Raw genomic sequence first — 23168 nt, 5'->3', positions numbered from 1 at the left:
GTCTGAGGGGTAGTCGTTCTGTGAAGGTTAACGTGGAGCCAGCTGATGACTTCAGCTTCGCATGTGACAAAGCCAGGCTTTGACATTCTGTTTTAGTTAATATATTGTTTTTTATATTGTTTGTTGTTTCAATATTTATTTTTGTTGTTTGTTTGTTCTAATCGCTGGCACACATTAGGCATCAAGTCCCCAACAGTCCTCTCTTTTTTCGTTCTCGCAGCTATCTCCTTCTCGAATCTTTTTTTAGTCTACATCATCTTCACGAAAAATTTTTAACTCGTTTTTATATAATATATAAATAATTTTATTACTTTTATTTATTACTGTACATATTAAAATATATTGCCCCGTTGGTCGTTTCATGCGCAATTTAGATGCTAAGGTACATTCTTGATGCAAAATGCTCAACTTGCAAAAATGAAATTGCAGAACGAATGAAAATCAAAAACAGCATGGTAATGGTGGACGTGAGTACATACATGTGAAGTAATTTTATTTGCAACTTTAAAAAATTTTTTAAAGCTTTTTTATTTATTTCATAAGTACTCACACATCACTTATGTTATTTTTATATATTTTATATTGAAAGTTTTTTTTTTTTATCTCTCTTTCAGTTTTTTAAAATGGCGCCAAATAGAAATGAGTATTGTCCAAAGTTTCTTAAAAACGGGAAAATCTTCAGAATACTTAATTTATGACATAGACACTTTATATCAGAAATGCTCTCATTCCAGCAAAATTTGATTTTTGTTGTTTATAAATACACACACATTTGTATAAAACAGCTTTCTATATTTGAATATTTATACACGCGGCCTGTGTTATCAACGTAAATTCTGCATTCTAAATGAAGATGCATATTGGCATTGTCAGCACAAGTTTCATCGCATGGCAGGATTGACCCGTCGTGCTTCCACCCATTCATGTTATGTTTTTTTAACTGGATTTTTTTATCCAGTTTAGTATTAGACCTTTTAACATAGCTAATGTTGTTTATGTGTTATGTTAACCAATTTGATAGTTACTATGGTGCAGCTTGGTTGTTTTGCGGCTTTGATGAACAGTGAAAATAGCTACATAGTTACCTTAAGCTTTAGTTGGTTGTAAAATAATTATCCTATGTTTAGCTTAGCCTATCTTACCCTTGACAGTAAAACTGAGAAGAAATTTTATTGATACGATGAAAAGTGATGACAATTAAAAATATGAACATATAAACGTCATAAAAACGACAACGTTTTAACGACGTGTCGGATGTTTCATTTTCAAGTCTAGTAAAAAATTTTATAATTTGTCGTAAATTTATGTAAAAAATAAAACGCTGATAATTAGCTATTCAGTTAAATAAATACAATGACGCTGATGTGATATTGTTGTTTAGCAAAATACTATATCGTAGTATGAATAAACTTTTCTTTATTTAGAGAGAGAAACGATTACTTCCATGAGTGAGTATGCCAAAATCGCTAAAAGATGATACGTCATCACATATCTGTAGATGTTCCTTAATTGCTGATTGGCTAGATGACGTAGATATCTTACCTGTAAGAGAAGCAACATCCATGTGTTCAGTTGCCCAAACATTGAGTTGTCGTAAAGTTTTTTTGACATAGGTGGCATTGCAGCTAGATGTTCCTTAAGTGCTGTCACCACGACATCAATCTTTTTGACTGTCCTAACGCTATCTAAAAAATGATGAAAAGTAATCAAATTTCAGCTCCTAAAACGGTATGCTTTAGCAGTAATGTCCAAAAAATTTGGAAGGAAGGTGTGGAATCGCGAGACTATGTACATATATAAATATTTGTATAGGGCTTTTGTCGTCATTGTGTACTTACCTTTTATCACGTGACTTTGTTTATTATCGGCTGTGTTTGCCGCCATATTTTCAAACATTAGAAATAGATACGAAAGGGATAACACATGCCTTTTATTTATCAGCTTGTTTACATTTTTTTATTATACAGTCCTTAAAGTTACACAGAGGGTAAAGCGCTAGCCGTTACTGGAAAATGTTTTTAAAATAATGATTCAACAGATGTGTTTTGTACAATAACTGTGCGGAACGATTTCTTGTTTTTAATTAGCGCTTCAATGCAGCTTGTCCATTAATTTATTTTTCCTAGCGCATTGAAAAAATAATGCCTATCTGATATACTTTTATACTCCGACGCAACGTTTATTGTCTACAGACTAGCACACGGCATATGAGTTTTGCTTAGATAACGGTAAAGCGAAGTATGGGAACTACAGATTCATAGCAATGCGTTTACTAGTATTTCTGTGTTTTCTACAAATTAAATAAAAGAGTGGAATGAGGAATAAAAAAAATATACTAATTTACTTTTTTATTATTTATTATTTTTATTATTATTGGTATTGTTATTGTTATTTTTATTTTCTGATTAAATCTTAAGACGATTAAAATATAAAACATGTCAGGGTGGATGAAACTCCATTACGCTTGCTAAGCACATCAATTAACTCATAGTGCAAATAAAAAGGAAAAATATGTTCACAGTTCACAAAAATTGTGTTCTGAGGAGGAGAGGTGGTTATATTGAAAAATAATTTTGGCTTATATCCAAGAAAACGTCTTTAAGGTCGGTTCATAGTAGGTGGGCCTATATTATGGTGGGCTTAAAACTGGATTTTTTTTTTTTAAGTCGAGCCAAAGTTTCTTGAATCCACTTGATTTCTCTTTTTGTTTACGATTATTGAGAGGACTGCATAAAATAAGAGGACTTTTAGAAGAAAGTCATGCAAAACAGCCTCATTTTTCAAAAGTTAAATCAAACAGAAATATTTTAAAACAGAAACAAATATATATATATATATATACAAAGGTTATCAAAGTCACGTGCTTCTTTCATCAATTTCATACGAAAGAGCTTGAAAAGTTCTCCCTATAAATTTGTACATCTTTTTTTGAAAAACCTTGATTTTAAACCTTGGTTTCAAAGTTTTGGAGTTTAAACTAATTATGCGTGACGTCATCAAGTTTCCTAAGTGGATTGTTGTATTTAAGAAAGAAAGTAGAAAACTAGAACTATCAGAAAGCGCAGCGCCGTTGAGAAGCAAATAGTCCTGGGGAGGAGGTTGCTGTTTTGCCAAAGTATATAAAGTTGGAGATATTTTTAGCCATTAAATTTGACGTTTCAAACCTTTTACAAAAATTATAATAAAACTATGATTGATAACAGCAATTGTATGCTTCGGGGTGCCTAATAATGTCGTAATTTTGCACAATTAGCGACAATTTTAAGTCCTCTACCTCGAAACCCAAGAAAAAGTTTAGTAGACAAGTTTTTTCATGAGAAATAAACTTCTTTTAAGTGGAAGGTAACTTTAAAGAATCTAAGTATTTCATCAAAGGCAGTCATTGTGGATTTTACGCTTGAATAAGATTGAAGCTGATTTTCTCGCAATGGCGAAAAAATTATTGTCCTATACGGCGACTGTTTCTGTCCCTTTTGTAAGATTTCTTCAGAATACGTTTAGGTCTTGAAAAGCGAGCGAAGTTCACCCTTTGTTATTCAAGCATGTTTTAAAGCACATAATTAATAACTATAAGCGAACGTAAATCATCAAATATTTCTATTGTCTTTATTCTCCAATATTAAATGATACCATAACAACAGCCTGTTATTGTCTTTTTTAGTTTACCTGAAAGTCATACACCTAAATCACAATCGAAAAGTAACCAAGCACGCATAATTTTATAATCTGTGCAGTATTTATGCGACTTCTATTATTCTGGTGTGTGCATGCTTTATGGTAATTTAGTCTAATTTGTGCTGGATGTTAACGGCTGTCATATTGTTTTTACAGTATGACAAAATAGTGACTTTTCGGGTTTAATTATTTTGTCGATAAAAAACAATCTACTAGTTAACTAGTACCACCATCTAAAATCTTTGTAAATGACCGTTTTTTGATTATCTCCATTGCCATGCGAATATGTAGGCTATGTAAGCAATTTGCGCATTGCACTGCTGACAATTTTGTGATATCCACAACATAAACAATGGACAGGTTAATCAAGAAAATGTCGGCGTAGAAAAATGTAGCTAGTAAATCACTAATCGGTGAAACGAGGGAAGAGTGACTTACAATGTTTAATAATAAAAACAAGTTATTCTATATATTTGTTTTCTCTTGGCTACTTCCCAAAATTTTTATAATTAGTGTTTTAAAATCTTTTTTGTTTATTTCCAGATGATCGTTTGCGGTAACTCGCACAGCATTTTTGCCATTTAGCCATTGAGTAACTAAGGAGTCTCCATTTTCTCAAAATTTAGAAATTCTTGCAAATTCATTATAGCTGGTATACTTGCAATTATTTTTATATGTCAATATTAATACTTTGGACACATAACAGCGTGGCCTTGCGCGGGCATGTTTGGCATGTGTCTTCATCACAGCTACTAGCCAACCCATACCATTTGAGGGAAATTGGGTAGGCAATGGGGAAAATATAATAACTCTTGTTAGGATTATAGTTAACACACACGTGATTATTCCGATTTTTCGATTTTTTTTCGGATTTTACCCGAAAATCGGAAAAACCGGATTTCAGGGCAATTTTAAAATCCCGATTTGCTGATTGATTTTTGCTTTCTTCGAAAAATGACTTCCGGTGAAATCATTCCCTTGATTATAATATGTTCGAAATACCCCGGACCAAACGCAAACTTAAATAGTATTAATAAATATGCAAGCAGCTTAAACATTTCATGACTGTGTAAATACCCAGGTTACACACAGAACTTTGATGTTATAAAACTTTCATTATAACATTTAAAACAATATTTGAACTGAGTTTATTCTTTTTTTTTTCTATTTTACTTATAATAAATTAATTTTTTTTGAATTTCTAAATAACATAGCAATAACAGCGTCATCATTGTTGGACTCCATCTTTTTGTACAACTCTCCTCGAATAAGTACTCCTGTCACGTAATGGTGCTATAAAACTTCTATATAAAGCCTATACTAATTAATTTTTCTGATAACGTTTAATCTCAACATAATCTCAAGAGGCCAAAGTGCAGGAATACACGTAGTTTTTTTATAAACAACTTTGAAATAGTACAATGAAAGCTCAATAATGCATTTTTGAAACAGAGAAATGCTGTTTCGATCTTAAGAAAAGAAGATGTGTATACGCACATCGTTTCTCTCACATAGCAATGGGATATGACAGAAACCTGTTTGGGACCGCAGGAACCAGTTATAGAGGCAAAAAACGCTGCTTAACACACGATGCGGAATTTTTAAGACTAACGCTTATCTGATCTATCTGATGTTGTTCTATTCAAACGGTATGTGTGAGGTTATGTGTGAGGTGGCCAACATAATGCGAATGTTTTCGAGATCTGATTACTCATTGACGCTAAATTAATACCTGAGGTAATGATTGTTGGCACTCTTCCTGTACGAACAATCAACCCCGTAGCTTATTGTTGTTCGCAACAAATTTATAAACCGTGCTGCATGGAACACACGGTGAGAATTTAATATGCAAAGACTTTATCATAAGCTGCAATAAAAGTGTTTCACTGCAATTATTTTTGGCGAAGATAATGAGAATTTAATATTTAATATTTTCGTCATGGCAATGTGTGCAAATAACACTAGCTTTGACAAAGAATAAAAATGCATGCCTGCACAATTCTCTGCCGACTTCCCAAGCTGAATGTCCTTGTTTACGTGAGAACGTTCCGGGTGTTAAATTCCATTCAATTTTTGGTATAAAAGTGGAGAAATTGTCTAACATCTCTCAGTATAAAGTTAAGAAATTCAGATCGATTGAAGAAGAATAAATTTTTGAAACACTTAATTTATCAAGTTCTTTACAGAGGTTAGCATGATATAAATTATTTATCTATTTATTTACTGCTTTGTTCATTTCTGTGAGTTAACAAAAGCTGCGTTGTAGCATTCGTACCATCCTGCGAACATAGTCAACAGCATCACAGACATTACATTATATCGTATGCATTTAAACATTTTATATAGTACTGATTGTGCATAATGGATGCTGCACTGTAGTCCGTAGCATATGCTTTAGAATCGTACTGTAGCATGTATACCGTAAAATTGTATGGGGTATAGCTGCCATAGCATGTGTATTGCACATGTAAATATATATTTCATTTTAAACAATCTTTATACAGGATAAGTATTTCAATATATATAACATTGCTATTAATACCATCCTGTTAAAATAATAAAAATTTAAAAAGGTACAAACAAATGCAAAAAAAGATAAGAATTTGCAGTTATAGCAGAAGTTATGTATCCCAAACGGAACATGACATTGAAACAATGTCCATACAATACGTTGTATAGACATCAGAAATAGAATAGCGTTAGGAACACTATATGGACACTGTTTCAACGGTGTATACTGGTTGGGAATAGAAGAGAAAGACATGTTATTTTTAAAAAAATTTAATTGGTTTTTAGCAAAATGGAGACATTAAAGAATGCCAGCCGCGCCCCTAATCCCTCAAAAGATGCAAACCTATTATCAAAGTTCTTATTATGGTATGTCAATTTATAAATGTTAAATGTTTATTAAAAACGAATCATCTCGTCATGAAAAGTATTGTAATGAAGAATCTGTGAGAGACTTAGCAATTTTCAAACTTATTTTTCAGGTACATGAATAAAACCTTTTCATTGGGTAGTTCTCGTCCACTTGAAAAAGGTGATGTCCATGATATAACAGATGAAGATTCATCAGAACTTTTGTCTGAAGAATTAGAAAGGTACTTTATTAAGGAGTTTCTCTCCCAGCATTTAGCATCCAAGAATTCGCAAAATATTTTTTTTTCTGGTTGCAACGCCTGCATTTTGGCAACTTTGAATGTTAAGATTAGTCAATTGCTAAGCGCTTACAAATGACCACTCCCTTAACAACCAATAGAAATGCCTAAAACGTTACCATCTTTAGTACAATAATTATAGTGTGCAATAATTAACATCTTAAATGGCGACTTTGAAACGCTAAAGCTGCGGCTATAAACGTTTTAACAGAAAGCGGACTTTAATTACTGTAAAACCAAAGGATATCACTCCTATGTGTTATACAACTTTTAACAATTCTTCCTCAAAGATTCAACTACAGTCTTGGTCAAAATATATTGAAGCAAAATAGCTAATTTCGCCACCGCAAGTAATTGCGTAGTCTATTTGTATACTAGATTTAAGCATTTCAAACTTGTTAAAGTTCACTTGCCAATGTTCAGAATGGACTTAGAATCTTAGATTATTTGGTTAAGTTCAAACTCTTAAAATGTGCTTATTGTTGCTGACGTCAGCATGGCCATTTTTCACGAATTTGGGGCCTTCGTGGGCCTCAACATTCGTAGATGTAGTTAAATGTCCAATTATATACATTTAGAATGTGGCAAAAGGAAAAGAAATGCAAAGAGAATCCGAGCCTTTTGAAATGTCTTTGGAAGATGAGAGGTTGGACTCTGTTGTTGTGTGGTTTCTTAGTTTTTGCAATTGTAAGTTGCTCTTAGCTGTCATTTTTTATTTCTTTTGTTATTTGTTGTAATTACATAAACTGTTATAAAATTCAATTTTCCTTGTTCTTCATGTTAGTGTTCACGCTTTTCATTATGAGCATATGAAAATTCTAACCGAACCGATCATTATTCTTATTTTTCTATTGTTGGAAACAATAGACCCATTGTTTTTAACCAAAAACGATCCTCTTATGAAGCACATTCTTATAAAAGAAAAGCATGTATTTCAGTTTGTTTACACTGTTTAATTTCGCAAGAAACAACTTAAGTAAAAACTTTCTTCTTCATAGGAGTCATTAAGGATATGCCAAACTGTTTTCCTGAAACAGCTCATCCAAAGTCTCTCAGAGCCGGATTTTGGCAAAGACAATTCTGCATACATTTGGGCAACATGTCTTACATCGTGTTTCGTGATTGCGTGGGGATTGCTGCACCATACCTTTCTACTTATTGAGAAAACTGGAGCTCGACTGAAAAGTGCATGCGTTGCAATGATCTATAAAAAGGTAGGGAAACTTTCTTAAGTAGGAATTAGCATAACAAGAATAATATATTATAAAATGAATAATATAAAAAAAATACCTGCTATAAATCGCTCTTTTTTTATTTTTAAAAAAGATATTATTTTAAAGCGTGTGAATACATTTGTTTGTATGTTATGTACACATTAAAATATATGAGGTTAGAAGAGGGTACGACTAAGCTCTTCTTCATTATCCATTCACACACTCCTAACATTAGCTTGATAAGAAACAAATAAAAGATCAAGCCACAATTGCATGCACGTTGTAGCTATGACAATCTGTTTACAAATAATTACTTTTGTTATGATGCATTTACTATTTTTTTTCTGATATTAATAGTAACACGAATTATGATTATGTCAACTGGCTTTATGTATTGCTTGTATGCTTGTACAAAAATTTGAAGAACTAGTCGGTGGCTTGTGGAAAAATCCACGGGATACCGGTATTATAATAGAGATATAGCTAGCTAGGTCAAAACAACGGAAATGCTTATATCGATTAAACAATAGACACCAAATACACTTTGAAAACGCTTTTTTATTTTTAGCTATTTTCGGATGTCCAATATAATATTTAAGTTAATTAAGGTCTTATTTTGACTTCGGTGTTTTTTGTCGCTATTAATTTTTGTGTTAATAAAATCAAAAATGAACACCCATTTAAAATTACCAAAAAACATAAAAAAATAAAAACAATACGAAACAAAAAAATAACTTTTGGTATATTTTAATTATGACTTTAATAGTTTAACAAGAGGTCTAATCACGAAAACTATAAGTTTCTTAAATCCAAATGAACATGTAAAACTTTGAAGTTTCTTTTAGGTCCTCCGCCTTAGTAACCAATCGTTGGCAAAAATAACTTCTGGTCATATAGTGACATTAATCTCATCTGATGTCCATAAAGTGCAAGAAGTAAAGTCTTTTGCTTTTAAATACTGGTACTGGTTTGACATGACTGATATTTACCAATTCCATTTTTCATTTCTAGGGTTTCAGATTTGCTAATTACTTATGGATTTCACCATTACAGATAATAGCAGCCGTGGTAATACTATGGAAAGAGATAGGTCCATCTTGCCTCGCTGGCATTGGTGTATTTGTAATCACGATACCGATACAAACATGGTTTGGAAAGTTCTTTGCATACATGAGGTAGTTACTCATACAATACGTTTGTCTCTATACTAATAGATCTTGTGTATCTGTTTGTTTGCCAAAAGTGAGTCATGTTAAACCACGCACAAAGTCTTCAAGCTACAAATAGCAAATGCGATATATATTTGTCAACTTGCCACGAGCGAAGCACTGTGGATATTTCATGGGCTAACAACTAGTCTATGATACTAACTGTCTGTTTGATTATGGATATAAGATGATTGCTACGATGATAGCTACGAGTGCCAACTAGTCATTAGTATGTGTATATTTTCACGGACTGATAGCTAGTTTTATAAATTCTGTTAAGCAGTTTCCAAATCAAGGTAACTTCTGAAGAATCTTTTTCGTTATTACATTAACTTTTAATACGTAGATAAGCACTTCTAGGTTGTCTATAGCTTGAGTTTTTTTTTAAAGATCAAAAACTGTTGCAAAGACTGACCAGCGTGTCAACATTATGAATGAAGTCATCACATCAATGCAAGTCATCAAGATGTATGCATGGGAAGATTCGTTTGCTGAAATGGTCAATAAGGTCCGACGGTAAGGAAAATATTTAGGAAAGCAGGAAAAACATGCGCAATTTGAAATCGAATCATTGTAGTTTGTATGAGATTTATTATTGTTTTAAAGGCGTTCTTCTTGTAAGCATATAATGTTTTGTTTTGATACAACAGGGACGAGAGCAACCGCATTATGAAAACTGCTATCGCTCGTTCCATCAATGCAAGCATGTTCTCAGTCAGTCCGTATTTAGTTTCACTGGCAACGCTTGCACTTTTTCATATTTCTGGAAGGGAAATTTCATTGGCAGTGGTGTTTCTTGTGCTGACGATGTTCTTTACAATACGTTGGGGCGTTGTGTTGTATTTTCCACTTGCCATACAGATGATGACTGAATCTTATGTAAGCTGCAGGCGAATCCAGGTTAGATGATTGCAGTTATCAAACATTTATCATTAATTTGCTATTCCTCTTAAATACCCGTACAAACCTTGTAAGTGAGATGATAACTTTGTATTTTTATTCAGGCTTTCCTATCCGAGAAGGAACATAGCGAAGCACCAGCAACAAAAGCACCTTACCCAGACACACCCTGTCTATCAAAAACACCTGTGGAAATGGAACCTTCGGTACATTTTAAGAATGTAACTGCAGCTTGGAATGATGTAAGTGAATAGTATTGGTAATTTAATTCCCTATGTTTTGTCCTCATGATTAACCTTAATTTTTCTGCTTTATTTCAGGATTCAGAAGATGTAATTTGTAATTTATCTTTTAAAGCAGATTCACAAGTAAGAAATTAATTTGTCTGTCAGTATGATTTTACTATTATGGACACCATGGTTCTTACTTATTAACATTTAAACCGTTTTGCTGTGAGGGAAGAAAATATTTTCGCAAGCCATGTAGACACAAAAGTCACATATCGTATATTCATTGCTCAAAATTAAGACAAGTCTTCTCTTTTATGGTCTTGTTATGTAACATATATATGTACAGGCAAAACCACCACTAGGTTAGGTCATATTATTTTCTATCTTAATACGTTTTTCTTTGTTTCCTGTCTGTTAAAAATAATTCAAAATCATGCTAATACTTTATTTACTTTCAGAACTCGCTAGTGATGATTATTGGACCTGTTGGATCTGGAAAGGTAAATGCGCATAAGCAAAATTCTTTTTCCTTGATTATTTAGTTTCTGTTATTGAAGTAATTTTTAACAAATCCAAAGGCATGTAGTTTAAGTGTTCTTAGCTGGTAACACGGTTAATAACAACAACACGATAATATAATAACTTCTTTTAACGGGAGTTTCTTTACTTTGTGACAGAGTACGCAGGTGATGGCAATTTAGAAACAAGAGCATAAAATTGTTGATAAAAAAGTAAAGATAGATAACAAACAATATATTGAGTGCCATAAAAAAAAGACAGATGAATGTCACAGTTGTATAAAACCATCTAATTTTGTAGTCATCCATCTTAATGGCAGCCATGAACGAACTTCTTGTCAAAAAAGGAAAGATCATAAAAAATGGATCCATTGGATATGCTGCACAACAAGCATGGATATTTTCAGGCACGCTTCGAAGCAATATCTTGTTTGGACAAGTATTTGATAAGAAGCGATATGAGAAAACGATAACAGCATGCGCGTTGAAACAGGTTACAAGCCTTTCTCTCTTTTTTTATGTTTATCTTGAAGTAAAAATGTAATCAATGGTATTTCATTAGTGCCTGCAAATGCGATACAACTCTGTATGATGGTTGTAAATGAATTGCTCTTGCCACAAAATAAACGTATATCGCTTTGTGTTCGTAATTCAAAGAAAAAACAACTTGAGAGTACCTTATCTTTAATTTGTACTAGTGTATGTTTTGAATATTTCTTGAAATAACATTGTGATGGCTTTTAACTTCCAAAAACGATTTTAACATTCATTGCACAAGTTTAAATATGTTAGTTTTCATCAACTTATCCAACAGTTTGATGTTCTCAATATATATGATGAACTGATAATGGTAAGTTGCAGCTACAATTCTTACACTAAATATTATAATACTCTATCTTTGCAGGACATAGAATCGTTTGAAAATAAAGATTTGACATTAGTCGGCGAGCGGGGTGTGTCACTTAGTGGTGGACAAAGAGCTAGAATCAGTTTGGCAAGGTATGTATATTCTATTATATCTAAAATCGCTGCAAAATAAAGTTTATTTCTGCGAGAAGAAACTATCTGGATAGTTACTACTATAATAATAGCCGTATTCTGTGTGTGCAATGGTGCTACGCAACTGAAACACAAAGCAACATTACACACATCAAATTCATCTAGCTAAGCAGGCAGTACAGATGAACTAAATATCAATTATTCAATGTGGGGGTTAATAAACGTTTTCGTTTTTGCTTTTACAAAAGTTGTGGAAAGACCCGGTACCCATGAAAACTCACTCCTTAAATTATCTGCATTGCAATGCAAATAAGTAAAAAAAGAAGAACATTACAAGAAAGTATTCTACAACGTAACGCCAAAACATATTTAGAGCGGTTATTAAGTATTTATTTTTTAATTTCTTCAGGGCTGTCTATTCTGATGCTGACATCTATTTATTGGATGATCCATTAAGTGCAGTTGATGCTAAAGTTGGAAAACATATATTTGAAAAGTAAGTTAAAACGAAATGAAAGAAAGGGAAAAGGTTTAACTTCTGATTGAGGATAATGTATTTTTATTAGGCTGTGTTAATTGATAACAGTAATTAATACACTTATAGCAGTCACCTTCTTATAGGCTGCAAATTCGTTATGAGAAATCTATTGACACAGCCTATGACAAAGCGTTACTACCTTTTGGCATTGTTAACATGCTAAAACTTTTACCTAAAGTGATTTTGAGAAATCAGTTCTGGCAACACCATTTAAATAACCCCATCTTTATAATATTACTAATTACAAATTTTTATATTGTTTTCTTAGGTGCATTGAAGGTTTGCTTCGTGAAAAGGTTGTCATTCTTGCCACTCATCAGATTCAGTATTTGGAACATGCTACTAATATTGTTCGCTTGAAAGAGGTAGGAACACGATGTTGTAATGTTTGCTAGAAATCAGTTAAAATAAAGATTCACGAGTCTTTTTCTGCAATCGATGCGTTAATGTAATACTGCTCCTATCTCTGTGTAGAGTCTTTGACTTTTAGCGATTATGGGTGCAATAAACATGGTATTTTACGTTTTAAGGATGCCAATGGAGTAAATCTTCAACATGAACTGCCGCAAAAACGTGTTTCAAAACCACAACAGAAGAAGTTGGGCGGTGACTTAGCAAAAGGAGCTGAGGAAGAAATGGTATACGCGCACATTGATGGACAGAAAGATACTCTCTCGTTACCAACGTTTGGTATTGGGCAGATTAATAAAGGCTTGCAGGCGTCGTTCCGGTCAATCAATGTAATTTTTTTAATGCAGCAAGCTTGTGTATTGTTAGAGATGATGAGTTGTTTTAATATAACTTATATACGAAAGAAAGGTGTATTTTTCCAGTGTATAGTATTATATGTACCATAGAATTTAATGTTTACACTGTTCGCCTTCTAGAGTTTTCGCATGGACGATGAAATCATAGAGGAGGAAGAAGAAGAAGAAAGCAGAAAGCGAGGGACAGTTTCAGCAAATTTATATATGAAGTATATTATACAAGGTGTTGGGTATATTGCATCGCTGGTTCTCTTGCTGTCGTTGGCAGCTGGTCAGGTTGGTTAAGTAATTTTCTTTCTTCTTTGCAACAGGGTGGCCAACTGTAATCCACTAAGACTTGTTCTAGAAATAGTTTGAATTCAGAATTTTAACAAACGATGTCTTAGGTCACCCAACAACCAGTTTGTTTGCTTTCGTGGTCCATGTGCTCAAAAATATGGAAATGTACTAGAAACCACTCTGTTATAAACACATCGTTGTAACGAACACAAAAACTGTGTTTTAATTTCTACGTATGATAAAATGATTAATTCATAATAAAGCCATCCTTTCTTCAGGTGATGCTAACTCTGACAGACTTTTTCCTTGCTAATTGGTATGTATATTTCAGGAGGTTTTTTTTACTTCCTTCTGGGATCTTTATATTATTGATGTGAAAAGAATTTTCGTCAGTCATTAAGCACTGTTTTATATACCACTAGGCAAATCAAAGTTATAGTGTAAATATTCACTTTCTTTGACATATAGCGCCCGAGTTTTACATGTTGAAAGAAATGTCTGAAAAAAGTATCTATTATAATTTCCGTGTGTACTCACACAGGGAGTATTGTTACATTCATCCTATTTATGTTTTAAGATCTGTAAACTTTCTATAATCTTCCTTATTTTGCTGCGTTTTGCAACAGGAGTCGTGGCTACATAAGTATCCTTGTTTAAAAAAGTCTCAATATCTATACCTTAATCTGTTTATATCAATAGGGCGAGTGGTGAAGAACAAAGCAACGCAAATGTGACAATCACTGCCAGATATTATGTGAAAAGCAATCCTGAAATCAATATTTATATATTTGCTTCGCTTGTTGCTGCCAGCTTTTTGATGAATCTGTTCCGAACGATATACTTTTATGCCACATTTGTCAAGTGTAGCCGGAAATTGCATAACTCGATGTTTAAAGCAGTTTTGAAAGCACCCATACACTTCTTCAATACTAACCCAGTGGGTAAGTCATTTATGTAAATTGATAATTACATGATAGTTACTCATTTTACAAAGAAGATTATATTTGTCAATGTAACCATAACTAAAGAACATTCTACGTAAAGAATCGAAGCACTAATTGGCTCCACACGAGGAGACATTCCACCTATGCCATTATATAATACAATATTTGAAAAAAGACGAATTTTATGCCTCTGAAGGATCCTTTTTTACTTTTTTTTAAACTTAGTATATTCATATCCTTTACATCTAGGCCAAATTTTAAACCGTTTTTCCCGCGATGTGTACTTCATGGATGATGAACTACCTTGGACATTTTTTGATTTTTCTTTTGTAAGTATTTTTTTTTAATCTTGGCATTTCATTGTTCATTCGCTATGCACATATGGCTTTCGAAGTTAATTTGTCAGGAAAATAATAATAAATTCATCTAAGCCTTTAAATATTTTCTTTTCTTGTGTCTCTTTGTGAAGTGTTTGTCAATAATCTGTGTATACCAGTCAATACCTGTAAAATCCTGTTTATTTTATCTACAGTTCTCCTTGCTGACATTGGCCGTCATCATATTAAATTGTATCAGCGTCCCCTACTTGACGATCCTTCTGCTTCCTCTTCTGATCATATTCTTTTTTTCGAGAAGATACTACCTCAAGAGTTCTCGTGAGTTACGAAGACTGGAAGCTGTGTGTAAGTTACGTTTGTTAAACAATCCAGTTACATGTATTGTAGAAAAACAGAGGAATATTAGATGTTTAAGCAAGAAGATTTAACTTATTTTACAGGAAATTCTTTACATGTTTTTCCAAAAGAATTACGGCATTAAGATATTAAGGAACCTAAGAAAATACTAAAAAGGATTAAGAAAAACTTTCATTTACCCATGTGTAAACATCAGGAAAAGTTTTACTGTAACAACAAACCACCAGTATATAATATTGAAAAAACAGCACTGAAAAAACCTGAAATGCAATAGAATCATGCAACAACTATAACAAAGATTTTCTTTTCTGTATAGCACGGAGTCCACTGTATACACATGTTTCAGCAACATTAGCTGGTATAACAACTATCCGTTCCTTTAATATTCAAGATAAGATCCTCCGCGAATTTTACGCATGTCAAGATTATCAGACAGGAGCTTGGATTATGTTTTTGTTAGCAGCAAGATGGTTTTCGCAACGTTTGGATTTGTTGACCGTCTTGTTTTCGATCTGCTCGACATTTGCACCTATCGTTGCAGCTACGTACATAGGTTTGTTAGAAAATTAAGTTTTCCATTCGTGTATGCTATACTAACTGTTTCGACGATTTTCTGCATTTTACTTTTCTTTCGTTTAGTTTATTACGTGAACAAAATGTTACCAGTCTTTTTTTCTCTTGTAGATATCGATACAAATTTAGTTGCCGTGAGCTTGTCGTATATTTTGGTATTATGTGGTATGTTTCAATGGACTGTACGACAGAGTGTCGAAGTTGACAATATGGTAAGACTTCTGAGTCCGTTTTTGTGCTTCTTCAAATGAACCAGGTTACTGCTCATGCCACGAGACCTGCACAGGCTTTTTTATTAGAAGATTTTAATTTTATATATCAAGATTATAATTTTGAACTATCTTCCATCGCCAATTTCGAGTTCCGAAAATGCAATGAAATGCTGCACATTTAACTTAATGTAGCTGCGATTTCCAAATTAGATATAAACTAATGATGTTATCAGACAAAATTTAAATTTTCCAACAGCCAGCAGCAGATTAGATGTAAAACCAACAAGCTAAGATAGAAGATACCTATGTTATTTATAGATGACATCCGTAGAAAGAGTATTTGAATATACAAAGTTAGAACCTGAACCTGATAATGGCAATAGTAAAAAACTGAGGAAAACATGGCCAGAGCAAGGTTCGATATCTGGTACAGGAGCTTCGTTTACATATCATTCTTCACTACCACACGCTTTGAGAAAATTACATTTTGATATCCGACCCATGGAAAAGGTAAAATTCTTATACTTGCAATGCTCGAATGTATCACTAGCATTTGGTATTTTCAATAACGTTTTCACATCTTCAAATCATTTTCATCAAAGTCTTAGAAGACATGTTGCATAGTTGCGTTGCAAAAAGCGTTGGTCATGAAAAAAAACATAAACGAAAATCTTTAATTATTATAATGGTGTTGCTAAAATGCAAAAACTTTTTTCTCAGATTGGTATCGTCGGACGTACAGGTGCTGGTAAAAGCTCTCTATTCTCGATGTTGTTTCGAATGGGTAATGTTTCTGGAACTGTTAAAATTGATGGATATCCAATCGCAGATTTGAAACTAAAAGATTTACGAAGGAACATATCAATCATTCCACAGGCTAGTTAGTTATACCTTTAATGTCTCATATCTTGCATATTCAGTAAAATTACTAGAGGGATGAAAATAAACAGCTCCGTCTTCACTCACTGCAAGTGAGTTTATAAAAGAGCTGTGTTTTGATTCTAAGAATGTTGGGAAAATTTTAGCGTGTTTTGTAGTTAAGACAACTCTTTCTTACTTTTTAGGATCCTGTCATGTTTAGTGGAAGTTTGCGAAAAAATCTTGATCCGTTTAATGAGTATACGGATGCAGATGTATGGGAAGCTATAGAAGAGGTATAAAATAAAGAACAATTCAACAAGTTGTTAAGTTTCTAAGGGGAATGGAATACTTAATTGTCGAGAAAAAAATATTTGAATTGTATTTTGTTATCGCCAACTCTTCCTCAATTGGTTAATCTCAAATTTACCCTAATAAGAAAGGGAACAAACCGATTTTTCTCATTTGGGAAAAAAGAACCACTGGGTTTTATTGCATTGTCTGACTTTTTTAGCCATAGTACATAGACGTATATGATAACAAACAAAAAGTTTACTTTTTCAAAATAAACATAAAATATTCTTGAACAGGTACAACTGAAAGAAAACGTGGCAGAGTTACCAGGCAAATTGGAATCAGAGATAACTGAAGCAGGTTCCAACTTGAGTGTTGGAGAACGTCAACTGCTTTGCTTAGCACGTGCATTGTTGAAGAAGAACAAAATCATAGTGATCGATGAAGCCACGGCTAATGTCGACGTGGAGTAAGTTTTACTTTTACTTACGTGAAAGAAATTTCAAATATGAAATTTCTTCGTAAAGAAAAATGTTTGAAACTGATTAGCTAGTAGCGTTAGTCATGGAATATTTCTGCCTTAAACATATTCTGTTTGAAGAAAGAAATGCAAACAAACCACATTCATAAGTAATACACCTGCAAGAGAATAGTGCTGTAATTGCATTTCACTCTACTTACACAAGAAGAAAGGGTTTAACTTCTTTTTCAGTCAACTAGAATGCAGCTTATAGGTATAAATTTCTGCAATTTTATTCTTGCTTCTTCATAGAACCGATTCTTTGATCCAACAAACCATACGAGAAAAGTTTAAAGAATGTACCGTACTTACTGTGGCCCATCGATTAAACACTGTGATTGACTCTGATCGTGTCATGGTATGTGTGAACACGAATTTTACTTTTTTCTGCAACATAATGAATACTTAAAAGTAAAAAATTAAAAATTGGATTACATGGTTGCAAACAAGCGATGGGTGAAGAATTAAGTGGCGAAGGAACTTCAGTAGATTATTTGTCTTTTGCAATTTTCAACTAAAAAAATGTGTGACAAGTGAGGATATATCCTGCACTGGATATCTCGAAATATGAATAAAAGCTCTATACAAAACTTTGAAGGATATTTTTAACTAGTCACTTCAAATCTATAATTTTATTAATCTTAATTCCAAAATAAAATAAAACAAAATTAAAGATAACATCAACTTACTTTCTTGAGATTTCTATTTAAACTATCAATGGATAATATCTTTAGGTGCTGGAGGATGGAAACATAATGGAGTTCGACGAACCTTATGATCTTCTACAGAACAAGTCTGGATACTTTCGCAAATTGGTCGATCAAGTTGGTCTTGCAAAGGCAAACAAGTTGGAAATACTAGCAGAAGAATCGAAAAACTTGCGCAATCTAAGAAAATCTAATGTAACTAACATTGTAATTCCAACGGTTACGGTGGAAACATTTTAACGAAATTTTCTAGAAAGAAGGATTTTCCGTTTCCGACTGTGGAAATGAGAAATTATGGCGCTTTAGAAAGAGCGTAGAGAAATACGTTTAAAGTTAAAATGAGTTTGGTTGCATTATTTGTAACATATTAAGGTATGGCAACTAACTGCATATCACTAGAAAATAATGGTAGTTCCGAATGCGTTGTAGCGAAGAATTTGTTACATTTCATCACATGGTGAGATATGTGGAGGAGAGCGTTTGTCAAGGTGCATTTTGGTGGGAAACCTTGTTCATTTCGCAGTATTGTGTATTACGTAGAGGAAAGCATTACCACGCTTGTAAAGTTTGGAAAAAACTGAAAATGTCCACTTTATCAAGATAAAAAGAAAATTTTAGTTTTAAAATAGGATGAATTTAATATGTTAGAGTTTATTGTATAAAAAATTATATTTGTAAGTATATGTTTAATTTTATATTTTCTTCTTTCTTTCTCTACATGAAAACGTAACCAGCGTTATTAAAATTTCTATAATGTCATACGCTAGCTGTAAGCCAGTGGAAAAAATCCATAGAATGCACCTGTGGTGACAAAATCAATAAAAGGCGAACTTCTATAAAGTACTATATTGCGTCACAACTCGTACCAACATGAATTTAGCGACATTCTTCCGATATTACTGGGTTCCATCGCTATTATTTTTCCAAAGACTTAAGCTTTCCAACAAACGTGACCGCTGTGCTGGCTCTTTATTTTAAAATTAAGACGAATTAATCATTTTTTTGATGTGGTACAAATCCAATATATACAAACACACATATAATACGACTCGTCTCACTATCGGACTCGTCTCAAAACACGGTTACTACTATAGCGATATGATTCAAGATACTTTAAAACATATTTGACGCCACTTTTATTCAGAACTTTAAATGTATACATATTTTTTTTGAAGTCATACACATTGTACAAAACGTAATATAGATAAGAAAGTAATTAGAATGTTTTTGTAAATGGATCTTACAACGTAATTGTTTCACATGCAAAGGAACTTACTTTGTTAACTTGTATAAGGACCCTCCAGCTGCAGGATGTTGACCAACAGTTATAACATCACAAGAGACGCTACGGAGGAGATTCAGTCATGTTCTTCTACATAGGCTACAACTTTCTCCAATTCTTTTTGCGGAAAATGTTCAAAAGATAATCTCTCCCCGTCACGATAGTAAAATTCGTCATCGACAGTCAAACCAATATTGTTGCGTTTAAAATATGGATCACGGAAAGCGACAACTATTTCCACTCCTAGTTTTATTGAGTACCTTGCAAATAATCCAAAAAGCTGTTTATTCAAACCTTTACCTCTGTGCGAAGGCACTGTAAACCCTCTTTGCATTTCGACAACATTTGTTTTCGATACTAATTCCCTTATTTTCTCGTTTATTGAATGCTTTTCAATATCTAATCTGGCGTTTCCTCTTTTATACGATAACCGCGCACAAGCCACTAACCTGTCGTTATTAAAGGCACCACCCCAAACACAGTTTTTTTCCATAGCATCTATTATATAACTTTGACCATCTGTGTCATATTTTCTTTCCAGTCCTACGAATGAAAAATAAGATTCATATCTTTCTCTGTTTAAGGTCAATTTTCCATGTTTGCATGGGTTTGACGGGGTATACTAATGATATTCTTCTAATTTGATCTAGATCAAGTCTATCCTTATTACCTTCTGTCAATTCTTTTTCTGTCTACCTCTGGGCTATGTGCCAAGAAATATGAGGCCTCTATGCACAAGATAAAGAATTTTATAGCTTCATTGCCAACCTGAAAAATCGTCATAAAACAATGGAAGCGTACTTGAGAAATGTGTAAAGACATACCTGATGGATTATAACTTTCCTCCCATGTTACATTATTTTCATAAAACATCATTGACACCATTTTCTGTGCTTCCAAAATTTCTTTTTGATTTTCCAGCATCTTTAGTTGATAAGATGCATAAGTGATTGGTGTCTGGTTGCGCCTAACATCTTCCCAGAACTTGTGTTGGTCGTACATCATGTCGTGTGTACATTTTCTTATACCAGAGATGTGCTGGATTCTTTTTTGTAAAGAAGGTCCCCGGAAAATAATGCTTGTCAACATTACGGAGATCAAGTTTTGCGTGTTAACTCGTTTCGTTGAAAATTGAATGACGCATTTGCAGTAAACAAGTAATTTACTTAATCTGATATTTGTTGATAACACACAATGAAGGTAGACATATAGATTAAACTCTTCTATGTCTGGTGAAGTAATCAATAATACCATCAGTTGAAAACCTATTCATGCGTGTCAGTTTGTTATAAAAAGCTTTAAATTTCATTGGTCGTGAAAACAATCCATATTTTAATCACTTTATTAATAGTCGTCTTCTGTCTGTCTGTTCAAAAAGGTTACCTATATTCTTTTGATCTTTCCGCGAGTTTTTAGAAACCAGGGGGTTCTTCAATCGAAAATCTAATTATTTATTACTAGTTATTTAAACCCGTGGAATAATCCACTTAAATTTAATTTATTTGTTCGTTTTAAACGAAACCCGTGGAGATATCCACTCAAAAACATTTAAAATTTATTCTATGTTTCTGATCACAAAATCATTTGTTGTCAGTTTCATTTGAAGACGCAAGCAATTAAAACTTTTGAGCGAAATTGACAACTATAATAACAACGTTAATGACTTTACTCGTATAACAATTTATAACAAAGCTCCCGTCACGGTAAATTTAAATTCGCATGCAATAAAATTCCTAACTAATAAAATCACTTTATTTTATCACATGATTTGATTTAGCCGAACAGCGAAATTCATTGTTCTTTTCGTTTTGTTGTTAATTCCATTTAAGTGGGAATAAATAAAACCAATATGTTTTTCATATAACAGTAGACACGTGCTTAAGGGAATAATAAAAATTAATTACCCGTGACTTTTGTGTAATAAAGTTTACATAATTACACAAAGGTTTTTAGGAGAACAATAAAATAAATTAACTGTGACTTTACAAAAGACAGAAGAAAAATAAATGTTTAGCAAAAGTGACATGTTACCGCGGCTGTTTCTTTAGAAAAAACAACACATCCACTTTGCCTTTTACAGACACACGGAACTGGCATATTATTATAGAGACTAGTCGTTGCCCGTGGAAAAATCCACGTGTTCGCCCGTCCTTTATATTTACCCGTCGCAACAAAGCGGATAAAAATATATCGCATTTGATATTCGTGTTTCCGTAACATCGTTTTCTAACTCAGCGGGGGGTCCGCGCAGAGACAGACAGACGACGGCTATTATTATAGAGATAATAAATTTGAGAAATTAATTTATTTCGTTTCCTAAGTTAATTATTTTAATTTATTAACTTGACGAAGAGAAATAAATTAAGTGATTAAAATAAGTGCTTTATTTTAATACGCCATTTTTAATAATAATTACCCCCGTGATGTTAAGCTAAAAATATCATGAATAATCTTGGTCATTCAATGTCAAGAAAAGTTTTGTGGTTCATGCGTTTACCTTCTAAAAAATCGCTTGATGAAAGATAGAGATAAACTTACAGAAAGAGAGACAGCGCGGAGTCCAAATGCCTGTTGTTGCTAATTTGTTGAACCCTCGTCGCCAGGGTTTTGTGCCTTCTTGAGCGATTTTGACCAATACATAAAACAAAATAAAAATTAATTTCATATTTGATTCAGCAACATCAATACACTAATTAACGTAAGCAACCTTTAAAAGATGAAAATGTATTACCGATAAGTGATTATCCCCGATGAATGTTGAGGAATTTGAAATAATATTTGTAGAATAAGTTCGCGGATTTAAGTGTCTTGGAACACTCGAAAAGTTTCAAAGACAGTCTCACTAAATAAAGAGTTTGTAGGGAAATTGCTAAGAAATTTTAGAAGAATACTTAAAAATAATTTTGTTTATCGTATTTATATGTCATGAAGTTCTAAGCACATGCTCACTGTCAATTATTTTATATCAAATTTGTGTTATTGAATATAAAATTGAGTGAGTCGCCATCGATCGGGAATGGTCGCATTTAATTGGAAATCAATTTTAATAAAAACGCCATCGATCGATTCGACCACATTTATTTAAGCGTTAAGACAGCTTCAGATTATAACAGCCTGCCTTCTCTGTCATCAGGATAAATCTTAAGTGGAGTTATGGGTCATAAATCAATTGGAAATGAAGTTTATAATATAGACCAAAAGCTTTTATGATTGGTGTAATTGTCAAGGTCTTGCTTTATGGATATTCAGTAATCTTTGTAAAATTTGTGATGAGCTAAAATTTTAGAGAAAAAAATTGTTTTCAAAAGATATCAGATAGCTCACAGAAGTTTCCGAACATTCTGTTATGTAAAAGAGCAGAACTATTTTCGAAACACTTTAAATTTTTACGAGAACTGTTTTTTTTGTAGTTAGCAAGTTTAAAATATCTAAGTGGGCTATAAAAAAATACTCTTTTGAAATCATACTTTTTGCCAAAAGTAAAATTGAAATAAAGACTTGAAACTTGGTATGAGATGTTTTTAGGCTGGTTTAAAAAAATTGCGTTACAAAATATTTTCACTATTATCATAGTTCCTGAGTTTGTGATTTTAGCCA

At 32.8% G+C, this 23168-nt stretch overlaps 2 protein-coding genes across 5 annotated transcripts; one reads left to right on the top strand and one right to left on the bottom strand.

Moving 5' to 3' along the window:
- Window positions 1–1309: 1309 nt before the first annotated feature.
- On the bottom strand, window positions 1310–21164 carry LOC130648702 (uncharacterized). Of its 4 annotated transcripts, XM_057454765.1 has the most exons (4): window positions 20396–21162; window positions 18272–20114; window positions 17895–17986; window positions 14963–16747 (listed from the first exon to the last, which is right to left on the bottom strand). In XM_057454765.1, exons 1-2 carry the CDS (start codon window positions 20823–20825, stop codon window positions 19648–19650), a joined length of 897 nt encoding a protein of 298 aa, XP_057310748.1. In that variant the 5' UTR covers window positions 20826–21162; the 3' UTR covers window positions 14963–16747; window positions 17895–17986; window positions 18272–19647. The 4 variants fall into 4 exon arrangements, with proteins under 4 accessions (XP_057310751.1, XP_057310750.1, XP_057310748.1 ...); XM_057454768.1 differs by lacking the exons at window positions 14963–16747; window positions 17895–17986 and adding an exon at window positions 1310–1685 and having other exon boundaries at window positions 19566–20114; window positions 20396–21164; XM_057454767.1 differs by lacking the exons at window positions 14963–16747; window positions 17895–17986 and adding an exon at window positions 7894–8037 and having other exon boundaries at window positions 19566–20114; window positions 20396–21164.
- LOC130648560 (ATP-binding cassette sub-family C member 4-like) lies at window positions 5593–19094 on the top strand. Its single transcript, XM_057454613.1, has 30 exons — window positions 5593–5863; window positions 6472–6552; window positions 6666–6776; window positions 7412–7520; window positions 7832–8047; window positions 8893–8982; window positions 9059–9222; window positions 9646–9771; window positions 9906–10155; window positions 10260–10397; window positions 10476–10523; window positions 10844–10885; window positions 11205–11396; window positions 11808–11902; window positions 12312–12398; window positions 12709–12805; window positions 12971–13180; window positions 13328–13483; window positions 13765–13802; window positions 14186–14427; window positions 14680–14759; window positions 14963–15113; window positions 15442–15678; window positions 15765–15910; window positions 16229–16420; window positions 16631–16786; window positions 16975–17064; window positions 17359–17531; window positions 17835–17940; window positions 18317–19094. Exons 2-30 carry the CDS (start codon window positions 6476–6478, stop codon window positions 18527–18529), a joined length of 4032 nt encoding a protein of 1343 aa, XP_057310596.1. The 5' UTR covers window positions 5593–5863; window positions 6472–6475; the 3' UTR covers window positions 18530–19094.
- Window positions 21165–23168: the final 2004 nt, after the last annotated feature.

This window comes from Hydractinia symbiolongicarpus, chromosome 7 (genome assembly GCF_029227915.1).
Source record: "Hydractinia symbiolongicarpus strain clone_291-10 chromosome 7, HSymV2.1, whole genome shotgun sequence".
Classification (NCBI taxonomy): domain Eukaryota; kingdom Metazoa; phylum Cnidaria; class Hydrozoa; order Anthoathecata; family Hydractiniidae; genus Hydractinia; species Hydractinia symbiolongicarpus.
The sequence above is the reverse complement of the archived record's forward strand: the minus strand, read 5'-3'. Positions and strand labels throughout refer to the sequence as shown.